This window comes from Bos grunniens, chromosome 23, assembly GCF_055505025.1.
Source record: "Bos grunniens cultivar Pamir isolate PY7600 chromosome 23, Bosgru_T2T1.0, whole genome shotgun sequence".
NCBI classification, from domain to species: Eukaryota; Metazoa; Chordata; class Mammalia; order Artiodactyla; family Bovidae; genus Bos; species Bos grunniens.
The window spans coordinates 5,459,257-5,475,149 of NC_141187.1; the positions used below are offsets into that span (position 1 = coordinate 5,459,257).

Genomic DNA, 15,893 nt, shown 5'->3' on the forward strand with positions numbered 1-15,893 from the left:
TTCCTAGTTTTTTAAAGAATCTCCATACTATTCTCCATACTGGGCTATATCAATTTACATTCCCACCAACAATGCAAGCATCCATTTTTTAATGTCTGATTTTAAAGCTGATTCATTCATTAATCCTTAAAATAAGATAATTCAAAAATATCAACAAAAGTCATAGCCCTCATTTATAAAGAATTTTCATGAGTTAAGCAGTGTGTCATATTAATCTTCACAAAACTCTTATAAACTGCTTACTGTATCTTTTACTTTAAAAATTTTCAGCTTTATTGAGGTATTCAATATAATTCATATGTAAAACTGTACGATATTTAAGGTATACACTGTGGTGACTTTATATACATACATTGTGAAAGGATTCCCCAATCTGGTTAATGAAAAATTCATGCATTTGAAACCTTCCTCTTTCCGTTTTTTCTGTAACACATGTACTCTGATGATTTTCTTTCTCGCTTAGGTTGTCGTACTGCTCCGACAGATTTAGTTTTCATCTTGGATGGCTCTTACAGTGTTGGCCCAGAAAATTTTGAAATAGTGAAAAAGTGGCTTGTCAATATCACAAAGAACTTTGACATAGGACCGAAGTTTATTCAGGTTGGGGTGGTTCAGTACAGTGACTACCCTGTCCTGGAGATCCCCCTGGGGAGCCATGAATCGGGAGAGAACTTGATGGCAGCCATGGAGTCAATACATTACTTGGGAGGAAACACACGGACTGGAAAGGCCATCCAGTTTGCCCTTGATTACCTTTTTGCCAAGTCCGCACGGTTTCTGACTAAGATCGCAGTAGTCCTTACGGATGGGAAATCCCAAGATGAAGTCAAGGATGCTGCAGAAGCAGCAAGAGACAGTAGAATAACGTTGTTCGCCATTGGTGTTGGGTCAGAAACAGAAGAGGCAGAACTTAGAGCTATTGCCAACAAGCCTTCATCCACCTATGTGTTTTATGTGGAAGACTACATTGTAATATCCAAAATAAGGGAGGTGATGAAGCAGAAACTTTGTGAAGGTAAGCCTTAATATAATGTGGAAACAAGTAAGAATGACAGTCTCTTACAGTTTTGTATAACCTGTTCATTAACAGTGGGGGAGATGGTTATATTCAATGTCAGATGAGTTAAGTCAGAACTGAAGTGAGCACACATTTCTATGTTAGAGTTATTCTGGATAAATTTTGTTTTTGGAAACAATTGCTTTCTTGTAAAATCTACAGTTGGAGGATATAATATTTTGTGATTTTTGTGTGTGTGTGTGTCTTTCTTTCAGATACAATGTGTTTATTGTGGAGGTTAGATAAAGTTAAGATACATAAAGAATGAAAATATATGTAAATCATGTATGATTATATCACTCCTGTTAGCAAGGTTTCTGCCTTTTCCATTCTAGTCTTTTTTGATTTCAGAGTGTTTGAGAGTTTATTCATGTGCCTGAATAAGGATGTGTGGTGTGTGTGTGCACGCTTATTCAGTTGTGTCTGACTGTTTGTGATCCCATGGACTGTAGCCTGCCAGGCTCCTTGGTCCATGGGATTCTCCAGGCAAAATTTTAGAATGGGTAGCCATGCCCTTCTCCAGGAAATCTTCCCAATCCAAGGATCGAACCCAAGTTTCCTGCATTGCAAATGAATTCTTTATTGTCTGAGCCACCTGGAAAGACTGCCTAAATAAGGATAATATTGTATAAGTAATTTCATACTCTCTTTTCATATTATTTATACTATGTTACTATATGTATGATTTTAAACTATTAATATTATAGCATACAATCTTTTAAGATTATTTAAATTTTCTCCATTTTTGTATAGTTGGTTTATTCCTAAGTTTTTCTAATACAAATAACTGAATATTCCTGTACCTAATTGTGAATGGGAATTAAAGAAAACAGAAAACAAATATCAAATTACTAACATTTTTAAAACTTTTGAAGAGTCTTAAAAATTTCACTTGAGAAGAACAAACTCCCACCAGCAATGAGGAAACCTTTGAAAATATAGTGCTTGCTAGTCTATTAATTATGTTTACATCATTCCATTAAATACTGGAGTTTATTAAGTTTACATCATCCCATAAAATATAGGAAAGTTCCAATTTTTGTAAATATTAAACCTGTTAGAGTACAGACATGCTTGTGTTTACGTTATTTGGGGGGAGAATAATTTATTCATATCATTTATTTTTAATATTATAGACATTTAATGTGCCATCTACCTAAAATCATATTCATGCAAATGGAAATGTTTTTTCCCAGTTTACCTACCAAAAAATCCAAAAATTGTTTGGTTCACTTTTGATAGAAAAATTTCTACATGATTGTTGACTTAGAAAACAACTTAATTTCTTTATTTTCTTTGTATTTGAGGGGACTGTGGTAAAGAAAAACACTTCAAAGCTTTTTAGATTATCTACTATTTTAAGAAACCACTACAAAACAAACAGCATAGAAAATTAAGTTTTGTCTATAATAAAACTTTTAAAAAGGTACTAATAAGTAAATACAAATGCTCAGTACAGTTATTCTTTTATGAGTCTCTAACAGTAAGACTGTGTTGACTTTTATTGTGTTGAACAGGTCAAAGGAATTTGGATTTTTAATGTGTTATTGGATTAGTTAGAAATCTTTCACTTTGAAGTTAGGTATGCTGCTGCTGCTGCTGCTAAGTCGCTTCAGTCGTGTCCGACTCTATGCGACCCCTGAGACAGCAGCCCACCAGGCTTCCCCGTCCCTGGGATTCTCCAGGCAAGAACACTGGAGTGGGTTGCCATTTCCTTCTCCAATGCAGGAAAGTGAAAAGTGAAAGTGAAGTCGCTCAGTCGTGTCCGACTCTTTGTGACCCCATGGACTGCAGCCTACCAGGCTCCTCCATCCATGGTATGTTCCAGGCAAGAGTACTGGAGTGGGGTGCCATTGCCTTCTCTGGAAGTTAGGTATATTTCATTATTAAAATAAACTTTCCATGGTAAAATTACGCTTACCATTCATTTTAATCCTAAAATATAAATTTGATTAAATATGTCTGTTAAGTATTTGCTTCATAGACTTTTCCTGAAGATCTGTATTTTCATAAAAGCATTCTCTGTATTTAAATTTTTAAAAATACACATGAAAGAGTAGCTGTGTGTAAAGGGGTAAAGCTTCTTTCAGCTAAAATGTCTGATCTGTAAAAAAAAAATCAAATTTGAAATCTTGCCAAATATTTCTTCATCCACACTCAGAAAAAGAATGTAAGTAATGTCTGTGTCTATTCAGTTCACATATTCACTGTACAATAGACATCTTTTAAAATGTACATTTTGAAGTCGTACTTGTGGAAGATATGAGTTTTTTTGCACTTGACATTTCATACTGTATTACACAGTGTGATTAATGCACTAAATTAATGCACTGCTATATTGCAGCAGCCTCAAATTATATATATTATATAATTAACATTATATATGTTAGATTATTTGACTAACTCACCTTTTTTTTGACAGTTAACTTCTATTTTGTGGTGTTTAGCATATAGGGTTGTTCCCTTTTATATTCTACTGTTGTTGATCCAGGATGAACAAAATATTATCCAACTCTTTGTTCCCGCATAGATTATTTCATATTCATGAATCTACTGTTTCCTTGAAGATGTATTGTTCAATATGTTCCTTATTTCAAGACCACCTAAAAGTGATGAAAAATTATTTCTTTATTTATCAGAGAGTATTTCTTTCAACTTGGGCTTAGTTTGTCCTTTTTTAGTTCTTTGACTTGTAAAGGTAGACTGTTTATTTAGGTCTTTATTATTTTTATTGCTATGAATGTCCTTCTGAGTCCTGCTTTTGCTGCATCCCATATGTTTTGGTATGTAGTATCTTATGGTTTGTTTGTATAAGATATCTTCTGTCAAATAAGTCAAATCCTTATTTGACTTAAGGATTGTTCAAGAGTGTATTAATTTCCATGTATTTGTGAATTTTCCAGTTTTCCTCCTGGCATATTAATGAAAAATATTAAAATAAAATTATTTTAATATCATTCAGTTGTGGTTGGAAAATATACCTGGTATGATTTCAATCTTCTTAAATTTGTTAAGGCTTATTTATTTATTTATTTTTAAGCTAATGTATTACCTATCCTGGAGACTGTTTCATCTGTACTTGAGAAGAACGTGTATTCTGCTGCTGTGGCCATGATGGGGGTAGGCAGTGTGTTCTATATATGTCTATTAGATTCATTTGGCCTAGAATGTTGTTCTTTTGTTGACCTTCCGTCTGAATATTCTGCTGCTGCTGCTGCTGCTAAGTCGCTTCAGTCGTGTCTGACTCTGTGTGACCCCATAAGACGGCAGCCCACCAGGCTCCCCTGTCCCTGGGATTCTCCAGGCAAGAACACTGGAGTGGGTTGCTGTTTACTTCTCCAGTGCTTGAAAGTGAAGAGTTAAGTGAAGTCGCTCAGTCGTGTCCGACTCTTCGCGACCCCATGGACTGTAGCCTACCAGGCTCCTGCATCCGTGGGATTTTCCAGGCAAGAGTACTGGAGTGGGGTGCCATTGCCTTCTCTGCTGAATATTCTATTCATTATTTACTGGAACATTGAAATCCCTTACTGTTATTGGGTTGCTGTCAGTTTTGTCAATGTTTGCATCATATATTTGGGTGCTGTAATGTTGATTGCATATATATTTATAATTTGTATGTTTTACTGGCAAATTAACCAAAATATATATAAATTGGTTAATTTGCCAGTAAAACATATATATATATATACACACACACACACACACACACACACACACACACTGTCCTTCCTTGTCTCTTTTGAGAGATTTTTGACTTAAAGTCCATTTGTCACCATTTTTGTTCTCTTTGGTAAACTTTTGTATGGAGTATCTTTTTTCCATCCCTTTACCCCTTTACTTTTATCCTATGTGTGTCCTTAATTCTAAAGTAAATTTCTCGTAGACAGCATGAATAGTATTTTTTAAAATCCATTTAGCTACTCTATGCCTTTTATTGAGGATTTTAATTAATTCACATCTGAAGTAACTACTGATAGGGAATGATTTAATATAGTCATTTATAATTTTTTTTCTGACCTTTTTTTAGTTCCTCTTTTCTCTCTTCCTATTTTCTTTTGTGTTTTATTGATTTTTGTAGTGACATGCAAATTCCTTTTTAATTTACTTTTGTATGTTTTCTATAGGTTTTTTGGGGTTACTATGTGACACAGGCATGCCTACTCAGTCATTTCTGACTCTTTGCAACCCTATGGACTGTAGCACGCTAGTTTCCTCTGATATAGAAAACATCATATAGTTATATCAATCTATTTTAATAACTTCAAAACTCTATTTTTTGTTCTTTTCTGCCCCCTTTACACTTTTTTAAATTCATTTTAATTTTTTTAATTTAATTTAATTTTATTTTTTAACTTTACAATATTGTATTGGTTTTGCCATATATCAACATGAATCCACCACAGGTATACACATGTTCCCCATCCTGAACCCTCCTCCCTCCTCCCTCCCCATACATACATACATACATACAGTGCACCAGCCCCAAGCATCCAGTATCGTGCATCGAACCTGGACTGGCGACTCGTTTCATATATGATATTATACATGTTTCAATGCCATTCTCCCAAATCTTCCCACCCTCTCCATCTCCCTCAGAGTCCAAAAGACTGTTCTATACATCAGTGTCTCTTTTGCTGTCTCGTATACAGGATTATTGTTACCATCTTTCTAAATTCCATATATATGCGTTAGTATACTGTATTGGTGTTTTTCTTTCTGGCTTACTTCACTCTGTATAATAGGCTCCAGTTTCATCCACCTCATTAGAACTGATTCAAATGTATTCTTTTTAATGGCTGAGTAATACTCCATTGTGTATATGTACCACAGCTTTCTTATCCATTCATCTGCCAATGGACATCTAGGTTGCTTCCATGTCCTGGCTATTATAAACAGTGCTGCGATAAACACTGGGGTACACGTGTCTCTCCCTTCTGGTTTCCTCAGTGTGTATGCCAAGCAGTGGGATTGCTGGATCATAAGGCAGTTCTATTTCCAGTTTTTTAAGGAATCTCCACACTGTTCTCCATAGTGGCTGTACTAGATTGCATTCCCACCAACGGTGTAAGAAGGTTCCCTTTTCTCCACACCCTTTCCAGCATTTACTGCTTGTAGACTTTTGGATTGCAGCCATTCTGACTGGTGTGAAATGGTACCAGTCTTCACTGGTGTGAAGTGGTTTTGATTTGCATTTCTCTAATAATGAGTGATGTTGAGCATCTTTTCATGTGTTTGTTAGCCATTTGTATGTCTTCTTTGGAGAAATGTCTATTTAGTTCTTTGGCCCATTTTTTGATTGGGTCATTTGTTTTTCTGGAATTGAGCTGTAGGAGTTGTTTGTATATTTTTGAGATTAATTGTTTGTCAGTTGCTTCCTTTGCTATTATTTTCTCGCATTCTGAAGGCTGTCTTTTCACCTTGCTTATAGTTTCCTTTGTTGTGCAGAAGCTTTTAAGTTTAATTAGGTCCCATTTGTTTATTTTTGCTTTTATTTCCAATATTCTGGGAGGTGGGTCGTAGAGGATCCTGCTGTGATGTATGTCAGAGAGTGTTTTGCCTATGTTCTCCTCTAGGAGTTTTATAGTTTCTGGTCTTACGTTTAGATCTTTAATCCATTTTGAGTTTATTTTTGTGTATGGTGTTAGTAAGTGTTCTAGTTTCATTCTTTTACAAGTGGTTGACCAGTTTTCCCAGCACCATTTGTTAAAGAGATTGTCTTTTCTCCATTGTATATTCTTGCCTCCTTTGTCAAAGGATAAGGTGTCCATAGGTGCGTGGATTTATCTCTGGGCTTTCTATTTTGTTCCATTGATCTATATTTCTGTCTTTGTGCCAGTACCATACTGTCTTAATGACTATGGCTTTGTAGTAGAGCCTGAAGTCAGGCAGGTTGATTCCTCCAGTTCCATTCTTCTTTCTCAAGATTGCTTTGGCTATTCGAGGTTTTTTTGTATTTCCATACAAATTGTGAAATTATTTGTTCTAGCTCTGTGAAGAATACTGTTGGTAGCTTGATAGGGATTGCATTGAATCTATAAATTGCTTTGGGTAGTATACTCATTTTCACTATATTGATTCTTCCAATCCATGAACATGGTATATTTCTCCATCTATTAGTGTCCTCTTTGATTTCTTTCACCAGTGTTTTATAGTTTTCTATATATAGGTCTTTAGTTTCTTTAGGTAGATATATTCCTAAGTATTTTATTCTTTTTGTTGCAATGGTGAATGGAATTGTTTTCTTAATTTCTCTTTCTATTTTCTCATTATTAGTGTATAGGAATGCAAGGGATTTCTGTGTGTTGATTTTATATCCTGCAACTTTACTATATTCATTGATTAGTTCTAGTAATTTTCTGGTGGAGTCTTTAGGGTTTTCTATGTAGAGGATCATGTCATCTGCAAAAAGTGAGAGTCTTACTTCTTCTTTTTGAATTTGGATTCCTTTTATTTCTTTTTCTGCTCTGATTGCTGTGGCCAAAACTTCCACACCCTTGTCTTGTTCCTGACTTTTGGGGAATAGCTTTCAATTTTTCACCATTGAGGATAATGTTTGCTGTGGGTTTGTCATATATAGCTTTTATTATGTTGAGGTATGTTCCTTCTATTCCTGCTTTCTGGAGAGTTATTTTTTTTAATCATAAATGGATGTTGAATTTTGTCAAAGGCTTTCTCCGCATCTATTGAGATAATCATATTGTTTTTATTTTTAAATTTGTTAATGTGATGTATTACATTGATTGGTTTGTGGATGTTGAAGAATCCTTGCATCACTGGGATAAAGCCCACTTGGTCATGGTGTATGATCTTTTTAATGTGCTGTTGGATTCTGATTGCTAGAATTTTGTTAAGGATTTTTGCATCTGTGTTCATCAGTGATATTGGCCTGTAGTTTTCTTTTTTTGTGGCATCTTTGTCAGGTTTTGGTATTAGGGTGATGGTGGCCTCATAGAATGAGTTTGGAAGTTTACCTTCCTCTGCAATTTTCTGGAAGAGTTTGAGTAGGATAGGTGTTAGCTCTTCTCTAAATTTTTGGTAGAATTCAGCTGTGAAGCCATCTGGACCTGGGCTCTTGTTTGCTGGAAGATTTCTGATTACAGTTTCAATTTCCATGCTTGTGATGGGTCTGTTAAGATTTTCTATTTCTTCCTGGTCCAGTTTTGGAAAGTTGTACTTTTCTAAGAATTTAGAAAAGTTTAAACAAAAGAAATTTGTTCATTTCTTCCACGTTCTCCATTTTATTGGCATATAATTGCTGATAGTAGTCTCTTATGATCCTTTGTATTTCTGTGTTGTCTGTTGTGATCTCTCCATTTTCATTTCTAATTTTATTGGTTTGATTTTTCTCCCTTTGTTTCTTGATGAGTCTGGCTAATGGTTTGTCAATTTTATTTATCCTTTCAAAGAACCAGCTTTTGGCTTTGTTGATTTTTGCTATGGTCTCTTTTGTTTCTTTTGCATTTATTTGCATGTATTTATTTTCCCTAATTTTTAAGATCTCTTTCCTTCTACTAACCCTAGGGGTTCTTCATTTCCTCCTTTTCTAGTTGCTTTAGGTGTAGAGTTAGGTGATTTATTTGACTTTTTTCTTGTTTCTTGAGGTATGCCTGTATTGCTATGAACTTTCCCCTTAGGACTGCTTTTACAGTGTCCCACAGGTTTTGGGTTGTAGTGTTTTCATTTTCATTTGTTTCTATGAAAATTTTGATTTCTTTTTTGATTTCTTCTGTGATTTGTTGGTTATTCAGCAGCATGTTGTTCAGCCTCCATATGTTGGCATTTTTAATAGTTTTTCTCCTGTAATTGAGATCTAATCTTACTGCATTGTGGTCAGAAAAGATGCTTGGAATGACTTCAATTTTTTTGAATTTACCAAGGCTAGATTTATGGCCCAGGATGTGATCTATCCTGGAGAAGGTTCCATGTGCGCTTGAGAAAAAAGTGAAATTCATCGTTTTGGGGTGAAATGTCTTTATAGATATCAATTAGGTCTAACTGGTCTATTGTATCATTTAAAGTTTGTGTTTCCTTGTTAATTTTCTGTTTAGTTGATCTATCCATAGGTGTGAGTGGGATATTAAAGTCTCCCACTATTATTGTCTTATTGTTAATTTCCCCTTTCATACTTGTTAGCATTTGTCTTACATATTGCAGTGCTCCTATGTTGGGTGCATATATATTTATAATTGTTATATCTTCTTCTTGGATTGATCCTTTGATCATTATGTAGTGTCCTTCTTTGTCTCTTTTCACAGCTTTTGTTTTAAAGTCTTGTTTTAAAATCTATTTTATCTGATATGAGTATTGCTACTCCTGCTTCTTTTTTGGTCTCTATTTGCATGGAAAATCTTTTTCCAGCCCTTCCCTTTCAGTCTGTATGTGTCCCCTGTTTTGAGGTGGGTCTCTTGTAGACAACATATATAGGGGTTTTGTTTTTGTATCCATTCAGCCAGTCTTTGTCTTTTGGTTGGGGCATTCAACCCATTTACATTTAAGATAATTATTGATAAGTATGATTAAGATAATTATTGATAAGTATGACCCCATTGCCATTTACTTTATTGTTTTGGGTTTCAGTTTATACACCCTTTTTGTGTTTTCTGTCTAGAGAATATCCTTTAGTATTTGTTGGAGAGCTGATTTGGTGGTGCTGAATTCTCTCAGCTTTTGCTTGTCTGTAAAGCTTTTGATTTCTCTTTCATATTTGAATGAGATCCTTGCTGGGTACAGTAATCTGGGCTGTAGGTTATTTTCTTTCATCACTTTAAGTATGTCTTGCCATTCCCTCCTGGCTTGAAGAGTTTCTATTGAAAGATCAGCTGTTATCCTTATGGGAATTCCCTTGTGTGATATTTGTTGTTTTTCCCTTGCTGCTTTTAATATTTGTTCTTTGTGTTTGATCTTTGTTAATTTGATTAATATGTGTCTTGGGGTGTTTCGCCTTGGGTTTATCCTGTTTGGGACTCTCTGGGTTTCTTGGACTTGGGTGATTATTTCCTTCCCCATTTTAGGGAAGTTTTCAACTATTATCTTCTCAAGTATTTTCTCATGGTCTTTCTTTTTGTCTTCTTCTTCTGGGACTCCTATGATTTGAATGTTGTAGCGTTTAATATTGTCCTGGAGGTCTCTGAGATTGTCCTCATTTCTTTTAATTCATTTTTCTTTTTTCCTCTCTGATTCATTTATTTCTACCATTCTATCTTCTAATTCACTAATCCTATCTTCTGCCTCTGTTATTCTACTATTTGTTGCCTCCAGAGTGTTTTTGATCTCATTTATTTCATTATTCATTATATATTGACTCTTTTTTATTTCTTTTAGGTCCTTGTTAAACCTTTCTTGCATCTTCTCAATCCTTGTCTCCAGGATATTTATCTGTGATTCCATTTTTATTTCAAATTTTGGATCATTTTCACTATCATTATTTGGAATTCTTTATCAGGTAGATTCCCTATCTCTTCCTCTTTTGTTTGGTTGGTGGGCATTTATCCTGTTCCTTTACCTGCTGGGTATTCCTCTGTCTCTTCATCTTGTTTATATTGCTGAGTTTGGGGTATCCTTTCTGTATTCTGGCAGTTTGTGGAGTTCTCTTTATTGTGGAGTTTCCTCGCTGTGTGTGGATTTGTACAGGTGGCTTGTCAAGGTTTCTTGGTTAGGGAAGCTTGTGTCGGTGTTCTGGTGGGTGGAGCTGGATTTCTTCTCTCTGGAGTGCAATGAAGTGTCCAGTAATGAGTTATGAGATGTCTATGGTTTTGTAGTAACTTTGGGCAGCCTGTATATTGGAGCTCAGGGCTGTATTCCTGTGTTGGTGGAGAATTTGCATGGTATGTTTTGTTCTGGAACTTGTTGGCCCTTGTGTGGTGCTTGGTTTCAGTGTAGGTATGGAGGTGTTTGATGAGCTCCTGTCAATTAATGTTCCCTGGAGTCAGGGTTTGGACTTAAGCCTCCTGCTTCCAGTCTTCAGTCTTATTTTTACAGTACTCTCAAAACTTCTCCTTCTATACAGCACCATTGATAAACCATCTAGGTTAAAGATGAAAAGTTTATCCACAGTGAGGGACACCCAGAGAGGTTCACAGAGTTACATGGAAAAGACAAGAGGGAGGAGGGTGTTGGAGGTGACCCGAATGAGATGAGGTGGAATCAATAGAGAGAGCAGGCTAGCCAGTAATCACTTCCTTATGTACACTCCACAACTGGACCACTCAGAGATGTTCACAGAGTTATATAGAGAAGAGAAGAGGGAGGAAGGAGACAGAGGTGGCCAGGAGGATAAAAGAGGGGAATGAAAAGAAGAGAGACAGATCCAGCCAGTAATCAGTTCCCTAAGTGTTCTCCACCATCTGGAAAACACAGAAATTCACAGAGTTGGGTAGAGCAGAGAGGGTTTAGGGAGGAGACACAGGCGACCTGGTGGAGAAAATGGAGACTCCAAAGGAGGAGAGAGCAGTCAAGCCAGTAATCTCGCTCCCAAGTAAAAATGGGTCCTGAAGATTGGGTTCTTAAAGGTACAAAATTGATAACAAATACCAAAAGGCAAAAATTAAAAATCTAATGTAGAGTTTGGAATTTCAAAAATACAATGTTAAAGAAAAGAAGAAGAAAAAGAAAGAGAAAAAAAAGTCACAAAAATTATATATAAAAAAAAAAATAGGTACAAAATTGATAACAAATACCAAAAGCAAAAATTAAAAATCTAGAGTAGAGTTTGGAATTTCAAAAATACAATATTAAAGAAAAGAAGAGGAAAAAAAAGAAAGGAAAAAAAAGTCACAAAAATTATAAAAAATATATATATGAAGTTTGCTTTTAAAAAAAAAGGGTCTTTTTTTTTTTGCAAAGTAACCAGATCAGATCAGATCAGTCACTCAGTCATATCCGACTCTTTGCGACCCCATGAATCGCAGCATGCCAGGCCTCCCTGTCCATCACCAACTCCCGGAGTTCACTCAGACTCACGTCCATCGAGTCAGTGATGCCATCCAGCCATCTCATCCTCTGTCGTCCCCTTCTTCTCCTGCCCCCAATCCCTCCCAGCATCAGAGTCTTTTCCAATGAGCCAACTCTTTGCATGAGGTGGCCAAAGTACTGGAGTTTCAGCTTTAGCATCATTCCTTCCAAAGAAATCCCAGGCTGATCTCCTTCAGAATGGACTGGTTGGATCTCCTTGCAGTCCAAGGGACTCTCAAGAGTCTTCTCCAACACCACAGTCAAAAGCATCAATTCTTCAGTGCTCAGCCTTCTTCACAGTCCAAGTCTCACATACATACATGACCACAGGAAAAAACCATAGCCTTGACTAGACCAACCTTTGTTGGCAAAGTAATGTCTCTGCTTTGGAATATGCTATCTAGGTTGGTCATAACTTTCCTTCCAAGGAGTAACCATCTTTTAATTTCATGGCTGCAATCACCATCTGCAGTGATTTTGGAGCCCAGAAAAATAAAGTCTGACACTGTTTCCACTGTTTCCCCATCTATTTCCCATGAAGTGATGGGACCGGATGCCATGATCTTTGTTTTCTGAATGTTGAGCTTTAAGCCAACTTTTTCACTCTCCACTTTCACTTTCATCAAGAGGCTTTTGAGTTCCTCTTCACTTTCTGCCATAAGGGTGGTGTCATCTGCATATCTGAGGTTATTGATATCTCTCCCAGCAATCTTGATTCCAGCTTGTGTTTCTTCCAGTCCAGCATTTCTCATGATGTACTCTGCATATAAGTTAAATAAGCAGGGGGACAATATACAGCCTTGACATACTCCTTTTCCTATTTGGAAGCATTCTGTTGTTCCATGTCCAGTTCTAACTGTTGCTTCCTGACCTGCATACGAATTTCTCAAGAGGCACATCAGATTGTCTGGTATTCCCATTTCTCAGAATTTCCCACAGTTCATTGTGATCCACACAATCAAAGGCTTTGGCATAGTCAATAAGGCAGAAATAGATGTTTTTCTGGAACTCTCTTGCTTTTTCCATGATCCAGCAGATGTTGGCAATTTGATCTCTGGTTCCTCTGCCTTTTCTAAAACCAGCTTGAACATCTGGAAGTTCACGGTTCACATATTGCTGAAGCCTGGCTTGGAGAATTTTGAGCATTACTTTACTAGCATGTGAGATGAGTGCAATTGTGCGATAGTTTGAGCATTCTTTGGCATTGCCTTTCTTTGGGATCAGAATGAAAACTGACCTTTTCCAGTCCTGTGGCCACTGCTGAGTTTTCCAAATTTGCTGGCATATTGATTGCAGCACTTTCATAGCATCATCTTTCAGGATTTGAAATAGCTCAACTGGAATTCCATCACCTCCACTAGCTTTGTTCGTAGTGATGCTTTCTAAGGCCCACTTGACTTCACATTCCAGGATGTCTGGCTCTAGTAGGTTATAAAAGTGAAAATTAAAGGAGTAATAGAGGACTTAAAATTTTTTTTTTAAACTAAAAAAAAAAAGAAAGAAAGAATGATCATAAAAATAGTAAAAATATATCTAGGACTTTCTCTAGTGGTGTTTTGGGTTTTGTGGGGTCAGTTCATTTTCGGCTAGTTCCTTGGTCCGGCTTATATTTCTCAAGATCTATAGGCCCCTTCCTATGTAGTCGGTAGTAACGACAGGGTTTTACTCTATTGCACCTGTCACTTCCAAGGCGGTTCCCTCTGTTTTAGCTTCTTCTGTTTGCTGGTCTGTTCAGTGTCTGATTTGTGTCCTGACACAAAGGGGACGGTGGAGGACCCTTTTTTTTCTTTTTTTTTTTTTAGGCTCACTTGTTCAGTCCCGCTGTGGGGGATGCTGCAAACAAATAACACTGGCATGTGCTTGCAGTGCCTCAGCCACACTGGGCCTGACCCCACTCACAGCATGTGTACCCTCCTGCCCACACTGTTCAGGCTCTAGGTTGCTCCACCGGGAACCATCCGAGGCTGGCCCTGGGCTGCATGCACCTCCCAGGTCTAAGCCGCTCAGGTTCAGGCACTAGGGTAGTCCTCAGAGGCACAGACTCTGTTGGGCCTGCGTTTTGTGCCCTTCCCAGGTCCAAGCAGCTCAGGTGATGGAGGTGTTTGGCGAGCGCGGCCTCTGTGACTTATCACCTCCCCGCTGCTCGGTTTTCTGGGTGTACAACCGGTGCACCTTCTCAGGCAGATGTTGACCATCCAGACCCCCAAGAAGTCTTAGTTAGCAAAGAAGCCTGCTTACAGTTTTGTACATAATGTCTCTCTGGGGCTGCGATTGTCCCCTTTCAGCTCTGGCTGCCTGGCACTGGAGGGGGATGGTCTGCAGCCGGCTATCTCTGTTCAGTCCTTTGTTCTGTGCACGGGCCTGGCGGTGTCTTAGGTTAGGGCTGGCTTTTTGCGTGGTAATTATCCCACAGTCTGGTTTGCTAGCCCAAGTTAGTTCGCTCAGATAGCACTTGGGGCATTCAGGCCAGATCCTTACTCTAAGCGATGCAGCCCGCGCCGTGCCTCCCTGCCCAGCCCCTTCTTGCTAGTGGCGGGTTGCAGGCGTCTGCGCTGCTTCTCGGCTGGGGGAGTTACCGTTGGGCTCGTAATCTGTGGGTTTTAATTGTTTATTTATTTTCCCTCCCTGTTATGTTGCCCTCTGTGCTTCCAAGGCTCGGCACAGAATCGGCAGTGAGAGTGTTTCCTGGTGTTTGGAAACTTCTCTCTTTTTAAGACTCCCTTCCCGGGACGGAGCTCCATCCCTCCCTCTTTTGTCTCTTTTTTTGTCATTTATTTTTTCCTACCTCCTTTCGAAGACAATGGGCTGCTTTTCTGGGTGCCTGATGTCCTCTGCCGTCTTTCAGAAATTGTTTTGTGGAATTTACTCAGCGTTTAAATGTTCTTTTGATGAATTTGTGGGGGAGAAAGTGGTCTCTCTGTCCTATTCCTCAGCCTTCTGAGCTCCTCCCCACCCTTTACACTTTTTAATGATGCCACAAATTATATCATCTTATACTGTGTATCCATTAATATATTTTCACAGTTTTCTATATCAGAATTAAAAGTGATTTAAATACCACTGTTACAGTGTTACAGTATTCTGAATATGTCTCTTTATTTACCTTTACCAGCAAATTTTATACTTTCCAGTGCTTTTGTGTTGCTGCTTAATATCCTTTCAATTTGAAGGACCTCCCTAGTATTTCTTGTTAGGTGGGCCTAGTGGTGATGAGCTTTTTCTTAATCTAGAAAAGTATTTATTTTTCTTTCTAGTTTGAATGACATGTTTGCCAGGTATGTTATTTTTGGTGGGCAGTCTTTTTCTTTGAACACTTTGAATATAGCACCCCATTCCCTTGTGGCCTGCAATATTTCTACTCAGAAATCTGGTGATTGGATTATGGGGTACCCTGTACATAGTGAGTTGCTTTTCTGTTAGTGATTTCCAAGTTCTCTCTTTACCCTTGTTTTTGAAAATTTGATTATAATGTGTCTGGATGTGGATTTCTTTCAGTTCTTGAATATCTGGATGTCTGCTTCCTTTCCTAGATTTAAGAATTTTTTGGCTATTATTTATTTAAATAAGCTCTGCTTCTTTATCTCTTCTTCTTCTGCAACTCCTATAATCTATATATTGGTCTACTAGATGGTGGGCATGAGTCATTTAGGCTTTCTTCAATTTTTGTCATTCTTTAAAATTTTTGATCTTCTACCTGGATAATTTCAAAGGACCTGTCTTCAAGTCTACTGATACTTTCTTCTACTTGATCAAGGCTGACTTTTAACCCCCCTAGTCAGTTTTCTGGTTCAATTATTGTGTTTTTCTGCTCCAAAATTTCTGTTTGGTTCTCCTTTATATTTTCTTTTTGTTGCTATTCTCATTTTGTTCATGTGTCATGTTCTTG

At 37.3% G+C, this 15,893-nt stretch overlaps 1 protein-coding gene across 1 annotated transcript in view; it reads left to right on the plus strand.

The window, feature by feature from the left end:
* Positions 1 to 15,893, plus strand: part of COL21A1 (collagen type XXI alpha 1 chain) — a 231,591-nt gene that overhangs the window by 74,659 nt on the left and 141,039 nt on the right. Inside the window, exon 3 of the mRNA XM_086370609.1 lies at positions 464 to 1,015. Coding sequence (XP_086226735.1) covers positions 464 to 1,015 — 552 coding nt within the window. The remainder of the gene's footprint in view (positions 1 to 463; positions 1,016 to 15,893) is intronic.